The sequence below is a fragment of the Lagenorhynchus albirostris genome, chromosome 8, assembly GCF_949774975.1.
Source record: "Lagenorhynchus albirostris chromosome 8, mLagAlb1.1, whole genome shotgun sequence".
In the NCBI taxonomy this organism is placed as follows: Eukaryota; Metazoa; Chordata; class Mammalia; order Artiodactyla; family Delphinidae; genus Lagenorhynchus; species Lagenorhynchus albirostris.
In genome coordinates, this window is record NC_083102.1 from 99,062,843 (window position 1) to 99,086,138 (window position 23,296).

The 23,296-nt window shown below is 49.5% G+C and overlaps 1 protein-coding gene across 3 annotated transcripts; it reads left to right on the plus strand.

Moving 5' to 3' along the window:
- Positions 1-38: 38 nt before the first annotated feature.
- LOC132524899 (uncharacterized) lies at positions 39-20,149 on the plus strand. Of its 3 annotated transcripts, XM_060157493.1 has the most exons (6): positions 39-164; positions 7,386-7,448; positions 11,190-11,267; positions 14,711-14,750; positions 15,618-15,648; positions 19,964-20,149. In XM_060157493.1, the coding sequence occupies exons 2-6, from the start codon at positions 7,443-7,445 to the stop codon at positions 20,085-20,087; spliced, it is 279 nt and encodes a 92-aa protein (XP_060013476.1). In that variant the 5' UTR covers positions 39-164; positions 7,386-7,442; the 3' UTR covers positions 20,088-20,149. The 3 variants fall into 3 exon arrangements, 1 of the variants encoding a protein (XP_060013476.1); XR_009542082.1 differs by lacking the exons at positions 14,711-14,750; positions 15,618-15,648; positions 19,964-20,149 and adding exons at positions 7,600-7,741; positions 14,235-14,253; XR_009542081.1 differs by lacking the exons at positions 11,190-11,267; positions 14,711-14,750; positions 15,618-15,648; positions 19,964-20,149 and adding an exon at positions 7,600-8,727.
- The last annotated feature ends 3,147 nt before the right edge of the window (positions 20,150-23,296 follow it).

The window sequence follows — 23,296 nt, forward strand, 5'->3', positions numbered from 1 at the left end:
ACACCGCCCCATAGTGCCCCGCGGCGCGCACGCGCAGGCGGCCGTTCCCAACTTGCAGCACAGCGCGGCGGCCGAGCCGTCCAGTGGCCGCCTCTGGCAGCCCCGGGCCGGTAGCCCCTGTCCCCAGCAGCGGGGGCAGGATGGCGCTGAGGCGGACCCAAAAGGTAAGGAGTCCTCCCGCCCTCGGGCTCCTTGCTAGTCCGAAGCGTCGATTCGCGGGCGGGGGTGGCGCGGCCGCCAAGTGAACGGCGGCTGAGAAGGAACAGGGTATGGTGACGCCTGCCAGTGAGGGAAGCAGAACCAGCGCCCGCGCGGCCTTAAAAGGGAACCGCGCTGCGCGCGGGGTGGGGGTGGGGGCGAGGTCACGTGGGGCTAGCGTGGGGCGGGGCGAGCGGAGCGTCTCCACCCGGCACTTGGAACCAGCTGCGGACTCGCCACGCCTTGGGCCATGTGCGCGGGCGTCCTGGGCAGAGTGACGGCGGCTGGCCCCAGAGGAAGGAGGGTATGCCCTTGTCGGGGGATCTGGAGGGCTGAGCAGAGGAGTGACGTTTGAGCTGGGCCCTAAGGGATGAGTAGGGTCTCTGCAGGTGCAGAAAAGGGACAAGGGGATTCGTGGCCCGGGAGAGACGTGGTTGGGCTTGGGGCGGGGAGGGGATGACTGGGGTTTAAGCGCAGCTGGAGCTGGGGATGGGAGTGGGTGGGCCTTAGGGGCAGTGCTGGGATAACTTTTTTGTCCTGTAAGTAATTGGGAGTCCTTGCAGGCGTTTAATATATTAACTAGAATTTGGAAAATGTACAGCAGTAGAAGAAAGAGAAGGTATTTTCAGTTCTGCTACATTTCAGTTCTGTTTGTTGACATTCTAGCATATCTACTACCAATCTTTTACCTGTACTTAAAATAAATTATACTATATTTTGTATCCCGCTTTTTCATATAGTTTCATAACTGTATTCATAACTGTAATTTTTTTTTTTCGCTACGCGGGCCTCTCACTCTTGTGGCCTCTCCAGTGGCGGAGCACAGGCTCCAGACGTGCAGGCTTAGCGGCCATGGCTCACAGGCCCAGCCGCTCCACGGCATGTGGGATCTTCCCGGACCGGGGCACGAACCCGCGTCCCCTGCATCGGCAGGCGGACTCTGAACCACTGCGCCACCAGGGAAGCCCCATAACTGTAATTTTTAACATTAGCATTCCGTAAGTACATTACCAGTAATTTATTTAATCATTACCTGTAGTAAATAAACACACTGGACATGGATGTCAGAGGGCAAGGCACTTAATCATTCCCACCCTCCGTGTCCACATGTTTTTACAGGTGTTTTTTTGAGACTTAGATGATACATGTTTAGTACATGCTTGGCATATATCAAGTGCCCGGTATGAGTTAACTGCCCCTGATATTCTAAATTTTATATAAAGTAAATAATGCTGTAATAAGCATCATTGTGTGGTGAGTTTAGGCTTGATTGCCAGAGGTGAGATAGCAGGATCTCTAAGGGTATGGGTCCTTTTTAATAAACAGCTCTCCAAAAAGGAATGTTTTCGGCAAATTATTCTCTGAAAGAGGTCATCTGTCATCCTAGGACTTTGAGACAGGTGAATGACATGCTCAGATCTGTGTTGCAAAAAGAGCCTTCTGGCTCTGATGTGGCCTGGAGTGGGCCAGACACTGGAACAAAGGGAGAGTGGAGGGTATCGTGAAAGTCCAGCAAAGGCTTCATCCAAGTGAATGACCATGGAATGGATACCGAGGCAAGAACTGTACTTGGATGATGTGGAAGGGTAGAATTGACAAGACTTGAAAGAGTATGTGGTGAAAGTGAGAGAGGGAGGTGCACAAGATGGGTAGCTGGGTGGGTGGTAGTAGTATTGCCTATGTTGGGGAATCAGACATTGTGAGGGCAGGGATCAGGGTGCGGGAGATAAGGAGGGTAGGTCTGAACTTACATGTGTGAACATGTAGGCTGGTAAGATTTACAAAAAGGAAAACTGAGAGTAACAAGTTTGGACCTTGAGGATGACATGGGAACCGTAGATGTAAGGTGATTGAGGTCACAAGGGCAGGGAGAACTTTCCTTGGTAGGAACCAATAAAGGAAGTAAGCAGAGCTGGCTTCACCAGTATGTGACTCGTAACTCGTAACGTCTCACTTGCTATGAAGGGCCCTGCCCTTGGTTTAATGCTGTGCAGTCACCGTCTTGAAATTCTCAATAATTTTGACCAAGAAACCCCTCATTTTTATTTTGCACGAGGACCCCGCAAATTCTGTATCAAGACCTGGAAGAAACAGCCCACAGTGTTCAGAAGACATCACTGGGATGAGTTAGGAAGCCCTGGGTGCAAGTAACAGAGACCCAGCCACCCTTGCTCACAGAATTGGAGGTCCATAGAGCTTTGGAAGTGATTTTGGAGCTCCTGCTCTGTGTTTGTGAAATTCTCTGGACTGAGTAGCTCTGGGCCCCAGAGCTCACTGGACATACCCTGGGAGACAAGGAGGCGTTGGCTTCCAGAAGTTCTCAGAAAGCCCAGCAAATCATTTTTTTTTCCTTCACCCCTTGTTATGAATCATTTCACATGCTCATTCTTGAACCAGTGGATGGTAAGGGGTGCAGCTACTCTTAGACCTGGAGCTGAAGGTGAGTCTGCCTCTCCTGAGGGACTGGAACTGAACAGGAGCTCTTCAGGACAGAGGAAGAGGAGTGGCTGCCAGCAGTATGAGGCCTGATCAGGAGGTGGCCTTGCACTATGTCCCCTTAGCTCCCAACCCACAGCCCTTGCCAGCCAACTTCATGCCTTTTTAAAAAGTTTCTTCCAAAGAGTTGAGTATTTGTACATGAACTTTCAGTTTATTGATAAAGTATTTCCTTCAATTAAACAAGAATTCACATTTAAAAATCTGAATATGTGTCAGTGTAACCTTTCTAAACGTCTTCAACAGGGACAGGGATTTATGTGGCAGCATTACATTTATGTTTCCATTAATGATTATTTTTTGCTTTTTAAGGCAATAGGTATCCTTTAGAGAAAATTTGGAAAATACCCCAAAATGCAATCTTTTAAAAAGTCATCTGTAGCCCCATGGGATAATTATGGTTAACGTTTTGATAAGATTTCATTCCAGTCTCTTCACTGTGAATGTACGCTTCTGATTATCAGAGTCACGTGGTGCATCAAGTTTTATATTCTGCCTTTTCCCCCTCTTTTTACCTTAATGTTGTTTCATGACTTTTACTCCTGTAGTCTTTAGAAACTATAATTTTTAACGATTGCATAATACTTGATTTAGCTTTTCAGAAAAAGTTAACTCTTTTTCTGACTATGAATGTTAGTTGTTCTTCAGAGAGAACTTGGAAAATCAGGAAAGTATAGATAATACCATATTTCATCTACTTTAAGATGAACTGTTTTTTTACATTTTCACATCTCTGAAATTGGGATGCTGCTCAAAATCGCTGTCAGCGCGGCAGCAGTTGTAACTTGGTTGTCACCATCTGTATGTGAAAGCCATGTCCCAGCAGTGTATATTGAGGTTAAGTGCATTGTTGGTGTGTTGAGTAATTGCTTTAAAAATGTCTTCAAGAAGATACTGTGGGAGGGAGACACAGGAGGGAGGAGATATGGGGATATATGTATATGTATAGCTGATTCACTTTGTTATAAAGCACAAACTAACACACCATTGTAAAGCAATTATACTCCAATAAAGATGTTTAAAAAAAAAAGATACTGTGACTTAATGCTGAAAATAAAAGCTTTTGTGGACACAAGCACAGAAGCAGAACAGTGGGGAATAAGCTTCATATCAATGGAATAAATGTTGCTGGAGAAAGGACTGCAGTTCTTTGTTTCCACGCCAAGCTAGCCAGATGCTTCATAGACCACAGAAAGGAGGGTTCCACCTACCCTCAGGTCGGTGAGGCTGGGTCCCCTTTACTCACCGAGGTTTGTGCAAAGAGATTGTTTATTGTGGGCCTTTGCGGAATGGATATCAGTGGCTTGGAAGAAAACTCCAGAAACAGTATAGTGGAGGACTGTTGAAGAATTGCCGCATCATCATTGCCTGGAAGGCACAGGATGATGGTGAGGACATCCGTGACCCAGGGTTAGTATTGGACTCTAAACGGGAAGAACCAATTTATTTATTTCACTTGTTTTTCCTTTTTGGTGTGTGTGGTATGCATGACTGAGTGAAAAACAAAAGCATGTGCCCAAGTGAGCTTAAAGCTGAGTTTTAAAATAAAAGTTTTAAGTGTAAAGAATATCATAATGATATCACTTGTGTGTGGAATTTTTAAAAAACGAGACAAATGAACTTGTTTACCAAACAGAAATAGATTCATAGACATAGAAAACAAACTTACGGTAACCAAAGGGGAAAGGGTTGGGGGGCGATAAATTAGGAGTTTGGGTTTAACAGATACATACTATAAAATAAACAATAAGGACCTACTGTGTAGCACAGGGAACTATATTCAATATCTTGTAATAACATATAATGAAAAAATCTGAAAAAGAAAAAATATATGTGTAAGTGAATCACTGATGTAACCCAAAACTAACACAACATTGTAAGTCAACTATACTTCAATTAAAAAAGATTTTTTTTGAAGATAGCAAGAACACAGCCCACAGAATGAAGGAAAATATTTGTTTGTCAAATATCTGAAAAGGGACATGTATCCAGAATATGTAAAAATTCTTACAACTCAACAATAAAAGACTATCCAATTAAGAATAGAAAAAAAATGCATTTGGTCTTAGTTTAATTGCCAGTGTGTTTTCTTTCTTAGTTTTATATAAGATGGTCGTACATTGAATGAGATCTTGAATTCAGTGAAACACAGTAACAGAATTGAGTGTGTAACTATTTAAAGTATAATGGTTTGCTTAACTGTTTTCCTCTGGTAATCTGCTATGCTTTAACCTTCTTTTCCCTTTTCAGGACTCACTTTTATCATCAATGTTATTTATAACAATAATTATTACACAATTTTAACCTGCCTAGTCCTTTACAATTTATAAAATATATTATTTATGTGTTTATTGAATAGGTAATAAATTCCCATGATTCAAAATTCAGAAAATACAAAAGGGTCTACAGGGGAAAGTCTCCCATCCACTCCTGTCCCCAGCCATCCAGTTTTTCTCCCAGGGTGTCATCAGTGTTAGTTTCTTCTGTATTCTTCCAGTACTAGATATCTCTATCCATTCCTTATTCTTCGTGTAATACTAATGACTGCATCCTCTGTGAACTGTCAGCCAAGACTCTTTACTGGGTATACTTGTGTACGGTTATACACATTACAAAATTATAGCCAAACATTAGTGCTGGCCAGTTGGCAGGCACGTGTTATAATTACAACTGAACAGATAATTATACTGAGGCCCAAAGAGGTCAAAGTTATTTTCCCAGTGACAGAGCTGGGACTCAGACCTGGGTCTTCTAGCCTCTGTTGGGAAGACACAGGAATGCGATATATTAGTGAACTAGTTTCTTTCAAATCACACTGTTCTTCCTTGAAATGCCAGTTAGCATTTGAAACTCCTTGGTGCTAGTTGGAACCTGTCAGTTGAGCCCCACTTCTGGGCCTTCAGGAATCATCAGCTCTTAGTAACCATTCGCCACACCGTTTATGAGGTATATGCGCTCTAGGGACAGGGAACAACAGCCCATGCGAATGCCTGCAGCTGTGGAGAAACCTGCTGAGTTGGGGAGCATTGGCCAGGAAAAACTGCTAGCTTTTCCTGCCCCTGACTGCTCATCTGTTCTCTCTGGGATTTGCCTTAGTGCAGAGGGTATAAACAATCCCCTACAGAGTTGTAGTGGAGGTGTGGAGGACACAAAGCAGAGGGAAGCAGGAAAGAAACTGTTCTGAGGTTCCTGGAGCCATACTGCATTTTTGAGCACGTCCTCTGGTCCCTCACATGACCTTAGTTTTTCCCCAAGCTCATTTCTGTTGTGACAACTAGCAATGCTGAGTACTGAGTGATTACCAAGTGCAACCTATTTAGATGCATTAGATACGAGCAAAGAACTGACCGGTGGTATACTGGTAGGTGTTTAAAAACCAGCCCTCTGGGGCTTCCCTGGTGGCGCAGTGGTTGAGAGTCCGCCTGCCAATGCGGGGGACACGGGTTCATGCCCCAGGCCGAGAGGATCCCACATGCCGCGGAGCGGCTGGGCCCGTGAGCCATGGCCGCTGAGCCTGCGCGTCCGGAGCCTGTGCTCCGCAACAGGAGAGGCCACAACAGTGAGAGGCCCACGTACCGCAAAAAAAAAAAACCAAAAAAACAACCCTGTGGGATGAAACATGGCCCTGATTTGTAACACTTTCTGGCTTCTGTGATACAGTTATTCCCACTGTGGCCAATTACATTTGTGCATATGTGGGATAAGTACCGGATGGCCAGAGGGGTGGGGGTTACTAGAATGATCAGCATGCCCAGAGATGACAGTGGGATCAGGAGGGCGTTTGTGGATGAGCTCGGTTTCAGGCATAGTTCAGGTAAGGAAGAATGTGATCATCCGGGTTTAAACTTCACGTGCGTGCCCCAGACCCTGGAGTTTGCCGTCCCCTGAGGAGTTTCCCTGCCACCTGATGGACCATTACTTGTGCCTCCTTCCTTCTCTTCAGAACCTCTCCGGAAACCCCAAGAAGTTTACCCAGATCTGGAATCTGGGGAGAGTGCGGAGTATTAGGAAACATCCTAGTACGTGCAAGCTAGAGCTTGAGTCACTGCCCAGACTCTTAGGCCTTGAGGCTCATGCTGGGCCGGGATAACTTTTGGGGATTGTGTCTACAAGTTGGTATCCCGTTAAGGGAATCTAGTTGTGATGTAATTCCTGTCTCCCCCGTTGGTACATGGGATAGCTGTGCTAGACTGATTGGCGTGTGCTTCATCTCCCACTTGGAGCCTGACTCCCATACAACCAGAGGTGTGTAGGGCAGTCGGGGAGGTAGAGAGACTGAAATACAGGAGCCCTGTCCTTAACTGGGCACTTCCGCTTGGCTAAGTGCTTCCACTCAGGAGCCCAGAGCTAAAACCCAGCCCCTGTCCTTCTCCACCTGAGTGGGTGATGGAGCCCTGCCCTCTTCCAGCTCTATGACCTTGGGTAAGTAATTGAACCTCTTCACATCTCAATTTTCTAACTTATTAAATGGAAATGATAATACCTTCTTCCCACGTATCTTCACAGCCACGAGTAGCCCCGTGTTTTCAAGGGTATTGCAGATCACTTGTTTTCCTTAGCCGGGCCAACACACTCCTGAGGTGCGGGAGCCCCTCCCACTAGGAGAATGCACTTCTGGCCAAGAGGTGTGGGGTGTAGAGCAGCATCCCCAGTTCACACACCAGCTCTGAGCTCACTGTCTTGTGTTTCAGGAATGAACCGACTTGCAGAGGGATCTCCTGCTCAGTGCTCTGCAGGACTTGTGGGAGATGATGGTAAGTACCTTTCAGGGCTCCAGATCCCAGGACCCTTGCAATCGAGACCCCCAAATTTATCAGCCCCTCGCGTTTTTCTGTTTGTTTGTTTGCTTGTTTGAGAAAACCTATCGTTTTCCCTTCATTTGGTTGTGAATTGCTTTTTCACTAGACGCCTTGAGTTCATAGCCCGCCTGGTCAAGATGCTGCCAGAAATCACCATCTCCCTCCACTGGGGCACAAGAAAGCCATCTTATCCTGAGGCACATTGGCTTCTGGAAGGTGCCTCTGACCAACTACAACTTGGGATGTTGGTATAAAAACGGTCATGAAGCTAATCATGGAGGTCCTGCTGCTGTTGCACGAGGGGGCTGAGCTCTGGGGGTTGGTGAGGGGAGGGGGGTTGCTGGCTCCTGGCCTCTGCGAAGGGGAGGGGCAGTTCTTTTCTCCCACTTCTGCTCTTCCCCAGGGGAGACTGAAGGAGCAGCGCTAGCCAGCCCTCTGCCACCCTCTATAGCCGACTGGCCATAGGCCAAGCTGCCCAACACTTGGGTTTCCCAAATCTGTACTCTGCTCTCCCACTTCACCTCCACTTTCTGAGCGTCTTAGGCTCTCGGACACACTCATCCTTTACTGTAAGGCTGCAGTAGCTACAGCTGAAGGAAAAGTAGGCCGGGAAGGGAAAGACTGCGTAAAAGAAGGGTGATGTGCCCTTCAAGGACACTGAAGAATTAAAAACACGGACTCAAACAGAACTTGTACACCAGTGTTCATTGCACCATTATTTACAATCCCCCAGAGGTGCCCAAGTACCCATCAACAGATAAATGAATAAGCACAGTGTGGTATATATATATATACAATAGCATATTATTTAGCCTTAAAAAGGGATGAAGTTCTGACACATGCTCCAACGTGGGTGCACCTTGAAAACATGCCGTGTGAAATAAGCCAGAAAGAAAAGGGCAGATATTGGATGATTCCATTTACATGAACTAACTAGACAAGGCAAATTCATAGAGACAGAAAGCAGAGTAGAGGTTTCTAGAAGCTGAGGGGAGGTAGAAATGGGGAATTCTTCCGTGGTACAGAATTTGTTTGGAGTGATGAAAAAGTTTTAGAAATGGATAATGGTGGTTTGCACAACATCGCGAATGCACTTAATGCCACTGACTTGTACACTTAAAAATGGCTAAAATGACATATTTGATGCTGTATGTTTTAAAACTTTTTTTATCATGTTAAAATACAAGAAAGAAAAATTTCACAGAGCTGGAATAAAAGAGGAAGTGGTGTCATGTGTGTGTGTTCCTGCATGTCCTGCGGGCTGAGGCTTGGAGCTGAAGGTGGGCAGACAGGGCCACTGAAAATGGCAGATTCCAAAAGATTTATGCGAGAGTTTAAATAATTTTTTTAGAGCAAAACAGAAATGATTCCCACTGCATGTGCAGAGTTAATGAACAAGGGTGGCTTCACGTGATTGTTACCCGACCTGTGTTGTCCTTCCAAGCGTCCCACATCTTGCTAACGTATTTCCCCCTCTTACCTGTTGTAAGGTAGGGTCACTGGTAAGATTGGACTGGTATTGATGCAGCCTCAGCTTTCTAAAGGTGCCCCTCGTTGCTTCTCTGCACCACACGCACTCTCACCCTTCCCTGCCGCCCTGTGCTGGAAGGTGGCTATCCTCATCCGAGAGGCTAGCCACCCTCTGTACTCAGTACCTGAGTTCTGATGAGGTTTGTACAGCCTTGGAAACTAGCTTACCTTTGGGGGCCATTTCATGCCTGCCCTGTGGGCAAGTAGCCCCTTGCCAGCATCCCTCTGCAATTTCCTTTCTCTTCCTCTCTCTTTTGGGTCCTTCTCTTCTGACTGTGCCCCCAAGCCCTGCTCAGCCCCTCAGCAGACCTCAGGGGTTAAAGTGAATGGGACCAAAGTGTCCCAACCTGTTTGCCAGAAGGAGCCACTCATATTAGCTACTCCTCCCCATGGGCTCCTATTCTCTAGTATGTTAATTATCAAAAACACTTATTTCATAAGCAATTCTATTCTATATTATGCTTAGGCAAAAGTGTACCTACCAACTAATGACTAGCATGAGTTGGAATAAAGGCAGTCAAAAGAAAAAGACGTGACACTTGCATTAGCTCAGGCAGCCTTATTGTAGGGAAAGGTGTTCTCTTCAGTAGCATTTCTTGAAACGTTTAGAAAAGGTCAAGGGCTGCTCTGTCTTTGGCTACCTCTAGGGGTTGGGAAACCTCGCCTTTGGTCCCTTCACTTGCACCCCCTCTCATGCCTTGGCAGTTTCCTATCCTGCTGTCAAGGGTAGAGTCTGTGAGACATTTGAACAGGTGGCAGGAAACCCAGTACAGGACCAGGTCTGAAACCTTGGGCTAATGCTTCCACGCCCGTCATGGAGCCGTAAGACAGAATTCCCTAGAGAATAACAGACCCCTCAGATGCTCTCAGCAGCCCACTCGGGTGGGCAGATAGGTGCTTTCCACAAAGACTGTCCTGGGAGCTTCGGAGATGAGTCACTGGCCCACTCTAGCCCAGCCCTGCTGAGTGTACAGGAGCTTCCCTAGGGATGGGTCCAGCAATGAAAGTAGCCTGAGACTTCAGAGAGGGCAGCAGGCAGGATGTGCCGCAAGAGAAGGCTCTAACCCACTAAGGAGGGAGCCTGGCCTGACCACCTAAGGTGGGGACCTGGGAGGGAAGCACAGGGGAAGCCCCCCTTGTTCTTGCTCCTGGTTCTGTCACCTAGTCCCTGGAGCACAGGGCACTGCTTGGGGGATATGTGAGAGGACACAGATGGAGGGTGGCCGCATTGAAGCCCCAGGGCCACGGGCATTGATTGGCTCCTAAAAGAGACCCTTTGGAGAGGACTTCAGAGTGAACTGTGAAGAACTAAGGAGCAAGATTTATAAAAGTAATGTGGAAAGTGGCTAAAGCCTACCTAAGGCTTAATTCTATGCAAAGAGAAGACTGAGTTGTAATTTACTGGCACCTGGGTAGTGAGGAATTTAATTTTGTTCTTAAAAGAGCTGGCCTCTGTCCCTAGCCTCTGGGAAGCGATCTCTAAAACGTCCTGCCTGATGGGACTGTCTGTTTACCCAAAGGCTTTGACCCATACCAACAACGTGAGTTAGGGTGAGGGCTGGCCACACTAGCTAGACCAGCCACGTGGTTTAAGGTGGAGGCTTTGGGTCATTGCCAGAGGAGCTGGAGACTCAGATCAGCCACGTGGGTGGTCCATCAATCCATCCTGCTTCCGTGATGGAGCCCCAGTAAAAGCTCTGCACGCTGAGCCGGGGTGAGCATCCCTGCGGGCAGTGGTGTGTGTGCTGTCACACATCAGTGCCAGGACTCCAAGGAGGAGGACGGTGGAAGCTCTGCATTTGGACCCCTCCTGGACTGCCCCCGTGAGCTCTCCCCTGTGATAAACTGGAGCTGTGAGTACAACAGCCTTTCATGAGTCTGGAGTCTAGTCAAATTACAGAACCCCCTGCAGGGGCGTTTGGTGTCAGAAGCGAGGGCAGGCGTGCGTGAACGGCACCCTCTGAGCAGAGCAGCTCCTCTTTGGTGGAGAGACGTGTTCGTCAGGGAGTCTCAGTTTCCCGTCTCTCTTTTGTCTTGCACTGTCCCACCGGCAGGCCACCATCGTGGGCCCGGTAGGTAGCAGCTACCGGGCGCACCCCTCGCTTTGCTTGTTGCGCTGTACACGCTCACAAACGCACTAACCCGCTTCAGTGTCTCCTCCTCCAGAATGACAGTCCTTACCAAGGAGGTGTTTTCTTCCTGACCATCCACTTTCCTACAGATTATCCTTTCAAGCCCCCAAAGGTAAGGACGGGACAGGGACAGCATGTGATAAAGTCACTGGTACAGAAAGCTGCACCTGGGACTCCTCCCAAGGGCCCTCATCCACCACCATGGGTACGGCCTCCCAGGAGTTAAACGCGGGACTTCCAGAATCCATTCCTCTTGTGAGCAAGGGCCGGTGTGGTGACAGGGGTGCTGCTTGTAGGGTGGCTGAGTTGGGACATGTCCCAGGCTCCAGTTCCCTTCTCTGCAGTCCCTTTCAGTCTAGGACAGGGCTTCTCAGCCCCTGTCCCAGGGACATTGGGCAATGTCCTGGGATATTTGTGGTAGTTAAAGCCCGAGGTGGGAGGTGGGGAGAGGACAGGTGCTTCTAGTATCTGGTGGGTGGAGGCCAGGAATGCCACTCAGCACCCTGGATTGCATAGGACGGCCCTCAATGTCTGCAGGTGGAGAGACCCTGGTCTGGGGCCCTGGCAAGTCACCTCCTTCCTGCACCCAGAGGAGTCCTGCCCTCATGAGACTCACAGTCCTGTGTGGGAGACATTTAGTATGAGAGCTGGGCCACACAGAGGAGAAGCACAGAGCAGGAAAGTGGGACATGACAGTGAGGGCGGATGGCAGGGGGATCTCCCTGAGCATGGGAGGGCCCACAGGGAACAGGGGGACAAGCCTGTGTTTGGGGGCAGGGAGGATGCCAGAGGGGTGGCCCATGCCATGGGGTCTGTGGCTTGCTATGGTGCAGAGAGGCGGAGTGGGGGCCGGGCTGGTTGTGAAGGCAGGGCAGGTGGCACGAGGGCAGGCAGAAGAGGCAGATTCTGGAGGCTTCCAAGATGGAGCCAACAGGAGAGGCGGCAGGCCAGATGTGGTCACACGGCAGTGACGTGTACGTGATTCACGTCACTTTTAACATATTTTTATTTTTCTGATTGGGAAATCGATAAAAATTGGTTATTTTAAAATTAGAACATTTGGAGAACTAACTAACATACAGATGGAAATCAGTCTCCTTATAAACCTATCCCCAGAGGAGATCGCAACTGACAGCCCTGTACACACTCCTCCAGGATTTTTCTTCATACACCAATATATATTTTTATTCTTATTTTTTTAAAAAAATTGTCGATTCTGGTTGTGAATGAGAAAACTGAGGCTTTGAACGGGCACGTCATTTCCTGAAAATGGCATGGCTCATAGTGGAGGGTGGGACTTGAACCCAGATGTGTCAGCCTATTTTCTTTTTAACTTTTTATTTTGAATTAATTTTAGACTTAGAGAAAAGTTGCAAAAACAGTACAGAGTTTCCATATATCCCTGTCCAGCTTTCCCTAAGTCAACATCTTACGTTACTGTAGTACAAGTATCAAATCCAGGAAGTCAGTGTTGGCCATGATACTCTGAACTAAACTGACGGCATTACTTTTTTACCAGTTTTCACTGCTGTCACCCTTGTGTTCTAGGACCCCGCACTGCATTTATTGGCTTGTCTCCTGCATCTCCACGGTCTGTGGCAGGGCCCCCGTTTCCCCTGGTCTTTCATGACCTTGATGCTCTTGCGAGGCATTGATCAGTTATATTGTCAGAGGTCCCTCTGTTCCTCTGTTTGTGTGATGTTTCCTCAGGGTGAACTAAGGCTTTGCATTTTAGCAAGACATGCGCAAAAGTCTTGAGTCTGTCTCAGGGCCCCCGATCTCAGGGTTTGTGATATGTCATACTGCCCCGAGGTTGACCTTGATGGTTCAGTTGGAATCAGACCCCTTACCCCGTGTGTGCACGTTGTATCGAAGCCGTGGGAAGAGGCCCCATCGTGCTTCTCAGCCGCAGCTCTTCCTGGGCATTGCCACCAGAGGCCATCTGGTGGCTCCGTATTTTAAATCATGGTTAAATGTGGTTAGGATCCCTGAGACCTTGCCAGCTTTTAGCAGGGGAGACCGGGGTGTGCTGGGCAGAGGCGGGCAGATGCTACAATAACTCTCTTGAGTGTGACTGTTACTCCAAGGGGTTTGGTTGCAAAGCGTGTTTCATGGTCTTGAATGTACTCCCTCGTCCCTTTCCCTGTTGAGAGATGCTGCAGTGTCTTGTAAGGTAGGAATCTTCCATCTTACCTCCTTCATGGGAGTATAAGCTGCTGCTGATCTTTCTTAAAATAAACAGGATGTAGTCCTGTATGTCTCTTGGGCATTTTCAGGATTCCTGACTCCCTGCCCAAGGACAAAGAGAAAACAGCGCCTATTATTAAAAGACTGAAGTAAGCCCTGTGAGTTGGAGAGGTGTGTGCTAAAAAGTCCTATCTCCTACAAGAGAAGAGGGTGTTTCTGTCTTTTTAAAATCTCCTTTCCACAGGAGAACAAGATAAAGTAGACTGACGTTTTGGCAAGAATTTTCTGACTCTGAGGGGGGTCTGGCAAGACTGTGTGATCTTCTTTCTAGGAGATTTTGGGAGATAAGGCAGATACTTAGTGCCTGAGACGCTTTGGAAGTTTGACCCGTCCTGGAAGAAATCATTTGGTAATAGATGATAAGCCTCCCATACACACAGCTTCCTCTCCTCATATTGTGAAGTAAGTTGTTTTTTTTAAAAAAACAGGCAAAACCCCCACTGTTTTATTAGAAACTATTTCAGGCATGTAAAATATTGTAGATAATAATATAACGGATGCCCACGTATGCGCCACCCAGCCTAAGAGCTCCATTTTTCAAGGAGACTTCCGAGTCCTTGCTACCGTCCTTCTTGTTGCCCCTCAGAGCACACTACTTTGGGGCAGGTGGTGTCAGTCCCCGTGTCTAGCTCAAGTACCCAGCAGGAAATGGGTTGGGGGTCTACTCCTCTGGGTGCCCCCTCCTGTATCCTGTTCAGATTTGGGGAGGGAGCCCAGCTCATCCAGGACCGTGCAGGGCAGTAAGTTATTTCAACACTTACTGTGATATATTTTAGATGTACCCAGAGTGGTTGTTTTCATTGCCTCCTCTGATTGCAAATCTGTCTTACAGTGTCATGGCACCAGATTTCATTACAGTAATGAGGATAAACGCACATACTCTCAGTGGGCACCAGACCTGCTCCATGCTGCCAAGAGTGGCACTGACTCACACTCTGGTGGCCAGATTCCTGGAGCCCACATGCTGGACAGCCAGGGCTGTTCCACGCTGACCTCTGTGTATCTCTTCCTCATCCACATGCATCCATGTTGTAGGACGGGAGAGACGGAGGGAGGAGGTTCTTTGCACTATTAAATCTCCCCCAGCAGACAGTTGTGAAGAACCCTCAGGACTCACCAGGCTAGGGGTTTACGGCCGTGAATGACACGTTCCCGCTCCGGGCAGCCTTTTTGCATTCGTCCATCAGTCCTCGGTATTTGACTGGAAGCAGCAGCATTGCCCCCGTATCAGTTCTGTTCTCTGCTCCGCATTGAAAGGAAGTGACCATTATGCACGAGGGTGTCACCCCCTCTGCTTTTTTCTTCCAGGTACAACAGACTAGTGAGAGTGGACACAGAAATATGCTATGTAAGTGCCTCAGAGGTGTTACGGGAGACATTGTTCAAGAGAAGCTGAGCTGAGGTGCTGGCCGAGCCACTCACAGAGCATCGTGTCCTCTGCAAACAGACGCTGCTTGCCCACTTTCCCCAACCACAGCATGTTGGTACCACTCTCAGCCATCGTGCCATATCAGCGGTCACTGTTATGATCTGCAGCCTTCCTGGCTACATTGGAATCTGTCCCGCCACGCCGACTCACTGCTCACCTCTTGGGGGGACCTGTGCGCCTCCCCTGCCCGGCCTCACTCAGGCGGCATCGCTCACGGAGGGGATACACAGGGGGCCTCAGCGTGGCCCCTTACCACGTGCTCTTGGCCTTTTAGAATTCAGTGCCAGCTCGGGTGCCCAGGGCGGAGCGGGCAGGCTTGGCTCACATCCCGTCTGCTGCAAACCACATCCCGAGGAGTCTCCACTCATCCCAGGAGTTCCTGGGACTTGGGAACAGTGTCACTGGGAAGTGGAGGCCTTACCCCACAGCTCCCACCAGCCTTCCTCGGCAGTGCCACACGCTGGCCCTCTCCCCTCATGCCGAGCAGCGGTAAATAGAAGATATAAAGGGGTATAAAGCACATAACACGCCATGAGAGATGACTGTCCTTGTAGAAGCAAGAGCAAAATTATGAAACTTGGAAAGATTTGGGTTATGCTTTTCTACCCGATGAGGTTTTTCATCACCCCTACCTCCTCCCGTTCAGAGCCTCCATGAAGTCCAAGTGTGAGCCAGTCACTGACCAGACACAGGGAGAGAGGGGGACTGTTAAATGTAAGTAAAAATGTAATTCACTCATAACCCTAAATGATAACTGACATTGAAGTCTCTTTTTTTTTTTTCCAGGCAGAAGAGAAGATACGGAAACTTTTAACAGGTAGCCCGTCGGGTAACTGGCCTCCTCTCTTAAGTTTCTGATGCAACACATTTTAAGACTTGCCTTCAGAGTTCAAAGGTTTGAGATTACGTTAGTGAGGAGAAGGGTAGGAAAGGGGTTAGTCTAATTAAACCTCCAAAGAGAGGGAGGAAAACTGAGGGACTTCAAACCTCTAATGTCAAATTTGGCCTGGTCTTTCCTAAGGGCGTTTCAAAGCTGGTCCACTCCCAGAACAGCCCTATGAAAATAATGTCTGGGTGAGTAGGACCAGGGGGTGGAGAAACACTAAAATGCTGCAACCAGATGGCCAGGCCTGTGGAGTTTGGAAGGAAGCCTACAGACCTTGCAGCTGGGGAATAGGTGAGCCCGGGAGGCTCATCTGCTCCAGAAGGTGCCAAGTTGTAGCACAGCTTCATTGCTCTTGCTTCCCAGTGAGAGTGCCGGGATTAGTTACCACCGCTTCCTTAGCAAAGCAAGCAGCAGTCTGAGCCTGGTCTGCATCTACCTTATGGGGATCCCCACTTAGGATCCTCTGTTACCACAACAAGGCTGCTTCCTGTGTTCCGTGGGCCCCGTTCCCTGCCTGTTACCATGGTGAGGGTGGCCCTTTTAATTTTCGTGTCTTTGCTACCCCTTCGGTCTTTACCTAAACAAAATGATAAATGTTAGGTGTCCCCTGGGAACGCTGTCATCACACGGCTCTGCCACTTCAGACAGGGGTCACGGTGCTCCTTGAACCACGCGTAACAAAGCACGGGAAGGTAGATTCACTCTTCAGAGACAAGTCAGAGGCTCAGAGGAGAGACCTCCAGGCCCAAGTTGGTGCCACGTTTCAGCCTTTCCAGTGTAATGGCTTATGACTCGCAACAAGCTGATGAATTTTCTCAGTCCAGTCAAAATTTCCCCAAGCCTGCTCTCCCTGTTGGAGATCTGCAGTAGAAAAAGTAAAATTATCCCTTTGGGATCCCCAGTATAAATTACCATTCACTCTTCGCTAACTTGAGTCGCGCTCTGTACCTGCCAGAGCCCTTGGACAGGCCACCACAGTGACGCTCCACAGGCCTGTCCCTGGCAAATTCCCTGGACTCTGTCCCCATGGGAAACTTGCTTTTCATGGCTTCCAGGGTTCAGGTCAGTCTGAAGGACAGGCATCTTAGGTCGAAAAGCTTATTTTAAAATGCACTGTGGTGCAGGCAGCTCCCGCGTAAGCCACAGGTACACATATCATGTTTCCAAGGCGAGTCCCAGGTCAGTCACTGGACAGCAGCTCTGAAAAGCTAATGGCGGGAGCGATACATTTTCTTCTCTGTGGACCAGAGATATCATGGAGATGCATGGTCTTAAGCAATCGATCCAACATGAACAAATGACTTAGCTCTGGCCAGAAGTGTCTCAGTTTGCAGGACGGTGCTGAGATCTTGATCCTTTGTCAGGCTACGGGAAGACCCAAGAGTTCCAAGAACACAGCACAGGGTCAGTCTCCCGACAAGGGATGAAAACACCAGAACACCAATGTCCAACGGCCTGGCAGCTCACAGCTGAGCTGTGTGTCAGCACCGTGGGGTCCCACACCACCCGACTGCAGATGCTCAAGGACGGGCCGGTTTCTGTCTCTGAAATTCAGGAGACAGTCTCCTGGAGTTCCAGAGAAGTGCTTATGGGACTGGTCTGCAGAACTCCTGGCCCGAGGCCTGTCCTGGCAGAGGCAGAGAAAGCTTGAGAGCAACATAGGCCACCCATCCCTCCCGCCCTCGCCCGCCCATCCCTCCTGTGCCTCTGTTCCTCCAGCTCTTCTCGCTGCGACACATGCTTCCTCCCTGGCAGCACTGGCTGAGGATTGGATGAGGATTAGATCTAGCCGTGAAAGCTGGTCCTCTGAGAAACGGAGGATGGCTTCCCAGGGTTACCAACCTGGGTCCTTGGACTATTTAATCACTAGAAATTGATGAGAGACAAGAAATTCCGGCAAGGCTTTAGTGGGACTTGAGCGGCGGCAGGGGGAGTGAGAACAAGTAGCAGGTGCGCTTGCTCGCTCCCCGAGCCGGAGTGGGCGTGGAGGGGTGGCTTCGGCGATCTGCGCACCCCCTTGCCGGTGCCGTGTGCGGGGATCACGTGCAGCCCCCCGCTTTTGCTCCGCGCACCTCAGAAATGGCAAGTGGGTTTTGGCCTTTTTGTATGTTACTGCTCATGACGGACCCCACCCGCGCACGCGTGCAGTTATGTTTTAGTCCCTTCGAGTTTCTTTGTATTCTGTTGCTTGAGGAGAGGAGGCGTTTGTCCAGGTGCAAGCACTCCGGGAAAGGGTCCCGAGTCCCAGGTCCCAGCCTATCTCGCCAGCACCCGCAAGCCAGCAGCCTGGTGCCACGCAGGCAGGCAACGCTCGCCCCTCAGGTCTGGTGTTCTCCCCCGGCCCGTCTGCTGGCCTCCTCATGACCACCACCAGGGTTTCTGTTCTGTTGCCAGAGAGATTTTATTAAAAACAAAACCAAAAAGCTATAGAAAATCTGCAAACCCCCTATCAGACCAAATAGTGGCTTCTTGACTTTCCTTAAAAAAAAGTCTCCTTCTTATCCCATCTCCACCCCACTTCTCCCAGACTCCCAATTCTCACCCTTCAGAGAGGCCCACTTGGTGTATCCAGCTCCCTACCACAGAGCTTCCCTCGGGGTGCAGGGGCTTGGCTACCTCTCTTTGGGAGGTAATGACAGAACTGCCCCGTTGGAGCCTGCCTCTCACCCCTGCTGCCCAACCCCATCACCGCAACAGCTCAAGGGCCTAGTCACGGGGAGGGGGGGCGCGGGGAAGACCACAGGCCTCAGGAAGGAGGTGGGACTAGGGTCAGGTCTAATGGATGGACGGCGGAGAGGGTCCTGCAGGCAAAGGGAGCCCTTCAACAGAGGCTGGGTTCCAGCATATTCTGGGAGCTGACTCAGCACCTGGGGATACTTCTGCACATGGCCCTTCCCAAACTGGGGCCCTGTTACCTTCTGGCAGCCACAGGGGTCACCAGGACACTAGGGTAAATGGAATCACAGGGCTGACCTTTCCGGAGAATCACTGAAGGCAGAGGAGTGGCAGGATGAATACAAATGTTCATACTAAGTGGATGGTACACTTCATATAAGCTGGTGTGTAAGACCATTTCACACCCTAGACCCCCAGGGAAACAAGCACCGTCGCTGGACCAGGGACCTGTTAGGGGCAAGGACACAGGCACAAAGCTGCATCTATCTAGCTCTCTATCCACGTGAAGAAAGACGTGCCGTTAGGCCTGGGCCCAGCCTGGCCTCAGAGTTTGTTCTCGGGAGCAATAATGGCCTGGCTAGGGCACAAGAAAGAAGGTCAGCAGTGCTCAATGGGCAAAATGATCCAACAGCTCCAGAAACGAGGATGCGGATGGAGGCATGGGCCATGAAGTTGAGGGTGGCAGAAGCAAGGGATTTAAGGCTTCTGAGGAAAGTTGAAAGTTCCGTGTCAAATGTCCAGCAGTGGGAATTCCCTGGCGGTCCAGGGGTTAGGACTCTGCACTTCCACTGCAGGGGCCACGGGTTCAGTCCCTGGTGTGGGAACTAAGATCCTGTATGCCGCGTGGTGTAGCCACAATATATATGTATGTATGTCCAGCATGCAGGCTCAGGATGCCTTCATCCTGAAACAGGAGGGACTCACAGAACCTGTTGACATCTTTGGGTTTAAAATGTCGGCAGAGGGGCTTCCCTGGTGGCGCAGTGGTTGAGAGTCCGCCTGCCGATGCAGGGGACGCGGGTTCGTGCCCCGGTCCGGGAAGATCCCACATGCCGCGGAGCGGCTGGGCCCGTGAGCCATGGCCGCTGAGCCTGCGCGTCCGGAGCCTGTGCTCCACAACGGGAGAGGCCACAGCAGTGAGAGGCCCGTGTACCACACACACACACACAAGTTTTCTTTTTAGGGCAGGAGAAGCAACGATTTCATTTCTCTAACTCTGTAGTAATGTGGCCGTGTGTGGCTGGATCAGAGAGATGTAATCCTGGTGGTTTTTAAGAAAATGCTTTTCTTGCTAATTGACACTTCTGTGGAGGAAGACTTTGAATAAACACCTATTCTTTCCTACTGATGGCTGTGGTCTGAATGATTGTGTCCCCTCAAAACTCCTATGTTGAAATCTTAACCCCCAAGGTAATGACATTAGGAGGTGGGGTAATGACATTAGGAGGTGATTAGGTCCTAACGGTGGAGCCCTCGTGAATGGCATTAGGGTGCTTACACAGGACGCCCCCAGAGAGCTCCTTTGCCCCTTCCACCACGTGAGGACACGTGACGGCCATCTATGAACCAGGCAGTGGGCTCTCACCAGATACCAGATCTACCAGTGCCCTGATCTTGGACTTCCAGCCTCTAGAACTGTGAGAAATGAATTTCAGTTGTTTGTAAGCCGCCCAGTCTGTGGTGTTTTGTTATAGCAGCTCGAATAGGTGGAAACCCTGGGGGACACCGCTGTGGCAATTCTTTTTTTTAACGTTGTTGACTCCTTCTAGGCAGTGGGCTCCGGAAGGCGTTTACCAGCATGGTCCCTCCACACTTGGGCCCAGATGCCTTCAGGACACAGCTGCCCTCAGAGTGTGAAGGACACTGACCATTTGGAGCCCTGCTCTCATGCCCTGGATCTGTTATCCTAACGCACCAGGAGAGCATCAAGAAGTAAAGAAGATCTGAGTCTATCAACATGCAAGAAGAGCATACAGGCTTGTGTGAATGACAGAGCAATTTGCTAAGGAGAAGAGAGAAGAGTCCTAGGAATGACCTGTGCAGACATCTCACATTCTCAAACCAAGGAAAAACCAACAAGAGGGAGATGGCCAATAGGAACTCAGGAAAAGCAGGAGTGGGAGGGAGAGGGGCGTGGACAGGATCTACACACAGCAGCCAGAGGGACATTTTTTTTTTTTAATAAATTTATTTATTTATTTATGGCTGTGTTGGGTCTCGGTTGCTGCGCACGGGCTTTCTCTAATTGCGGCGAGCGGGGGCTGCTCTTCGTTGCAGTACGCAGGCTTCTCGTTGTGGTGGCTTCTTTTGTTGCGGAGCACGGGCTCTAGGCACGCGGGCTTCAGTAGTTGTGGTGCACGGGCTCTAGAGCACAGGCTCAGTAGTTGTGGTGCACGGGCTTAGTTGCTCCGAGGCATGTGGGATCTTCCCGGACCAGGGATCAAACCCGTGTCCCCTGCATTGGCAGGTGGATTCTTAACCACTGCACCACCAGGGAAGTCCCCAGAGGGACATTTTAAAAACATCCCTAGATCAGGGACTTCCCTGGTGGTCCAGTGGTTAAGACTCCATGCTCCCAATGCAGCGGGGCCCGGATTCGATCTCTCGTCAGGGAACTAGATCCTGCATGCCGCAACGAAGAACCCACATGCCACAACTAAGAAAGATCCCACATGCCACAACAAAGATCCCACATGTGGCAATGAAGATCCCGCGTGCCACAACTAAGACCCGGAGCAGCCAATAAATAAATAAATAAACATAAAAACATCCCTAGGTTACATCCTCACTGTTTAAAGCCCTCCAGGGATTCCATCACACCTAAGAATAAAGTCCTCCCCCCTGACCCACAGGGTCCTACAGGATCCAACCCGCACCCATGCTTCCTTCCCTCTCTTCTTCTCTGGGCTCCCACCTCAGAGCTCCAACACCTCTTGTTCCCTCTGCCTGGAGCACTTCTCTCCAGATCTTCCACAGCTGCGCCCCCCACCCTCCCAGCCCCATATCCAGTCTCTGCTCCTGTGTTACCTCTGGGAGGCCTTCCCTGATCTGTCAAGCTGAAATAGGCTACCACACACTACAGCAGGAAGTGGAATCCTAATGTCCCCACCTTCCCATACCAGGGACCCCCTCAGCCTTCTTTCAGTGGAGCCTGGGTCTCCCTGCTCTTCCCTCATCAGTATGGATGGACCTGGTCACCACACTGAGCTGATCTAGTGCCAGGACAAAGAGACCTGCCTCTTTGGTCTGCACAGCCTGATTCAGGCAAGGTAGGGCCGCCCCCAGTTGACTGAAGTGTTGAAAAGTGCTCCCTAGTAGGCCTTAGGGATCCAGGGCCCCCAGGCTGGGGACTGGCAACCAAGTGGATGAAGGAAACTGGTAACTAGGACGTGTTTAAATAGGAACATTCCCAGAGAAAGAAGAGAAAACAAAGACACGTGGAGCCAAAGAAAATAAGAAACAAGAACAATACGCGTGTCTGTGGGTTGAACTCCCCTGGAATATGGAGGCAAAGGGACTGGGGTGGATCAGAAAGTCACCTGAAGGTCAAGTCTGAGGAAAAACATGACAGCAGAGATGTTACTGAAGACAAAAAGTAGACTAGAAATCGGGAGAGCTGGGAGGCCTCCAGTTACTAGAGTTCATTTTTCCGAGGCAAACACATTAGCGAAGTCAAAGTGGAGAAACGAGGAGAACTGTACACTGCAGAAAATCCAGGGTGGTTGGGGAGTGAGCAGGGCCGCAGACAGAGCTGCTGAAGGTGAGGAGTATTTGGCCAGGACTGAAGGTTTCCCCAGGGTGGGACCAGGTAACTGCTCTGTCCATCACAGAGATGTCAGAGTTTCTGCCTGTAAGACAAGCAACAGTGATGTGAACAGCAATGAAAATGGACATAACAAATGAAAAGTATTTGTGCCCAAATAAGGTTTACAAGCCCTTAAATGCACAGTCCAGACCCCAACACCTTAAGATTTTGGTAACTGATTTGGCAGCAAAATCTGACCTGAACTGCCATGAGGCTATTTAGAGTCTTTCTATAACCCACTTGACTGATTTTTCAGACGTCACTGCAGAAAAATGAACACGTTTGATTACCAGACTCTGCTCGGGTTCCTGTGGTAGAGTTTATAGAGTATAAAGGGTATATGCGATATTTTCTGAAAGCTGAACGACTCTGAATTCCAAAGCATGGAATTCTAAGGGGCTATGGGACTGTGGATCTGAATTTTAGGGAAGTGGGGGAGTTCTCTAGGGCAGAGAGGGAAGCTGTGAGCTGCTGTGGGCCGGGCATGTGTCTCTGTTTCCCTCCGGGTAGGTCAGTCATAGTCAGGTGCAGGTTGAGGCATGGTGGACCCCTTCCATCAGTCAGCCAGGGCCTGGAAAGAACCAGGACCATGACGGAGCAGGACCCTATGGGGTCTTCCCGGAGCAGACACCCCGCCCCTGCCACCATGTCCTCTGCCTGCCTCTTGTCTTTAGAAAAACTTTAGCCTTCTAGGCCTTCCCTAAGTTCCAACGAATAAATTTAATCAGAGAAGTGAGAAAATGCAGAAACAAAGGAAAACAGTCAAGCAAGACAAAATAATAATAGTTCAGCCACTAAACAAAGTCAAGGCTCTTTACTGCCTCCTCAAAGCTATAGATATTATTTGGAGCCATATCCTTGAGCTATTTTTTGCAGATACTGAAGCCCCCACTAGGTGGAAGAAGTTGACTGCGTGCCGCCCACAACCCAGACTGCTTGGAACCAGAAGGTTGACGATGTTGATTACCGGTTACCTCACCACCAACCAATCAGAAGAATGTCCACGAGATGATCACACACCCCTCAGCCCCCTTGCCTCACCCTATCTTTAGAAACCTTTCCCTGAAAGCCAGCGTGGGGAGCTCAGATCTTTCGAGC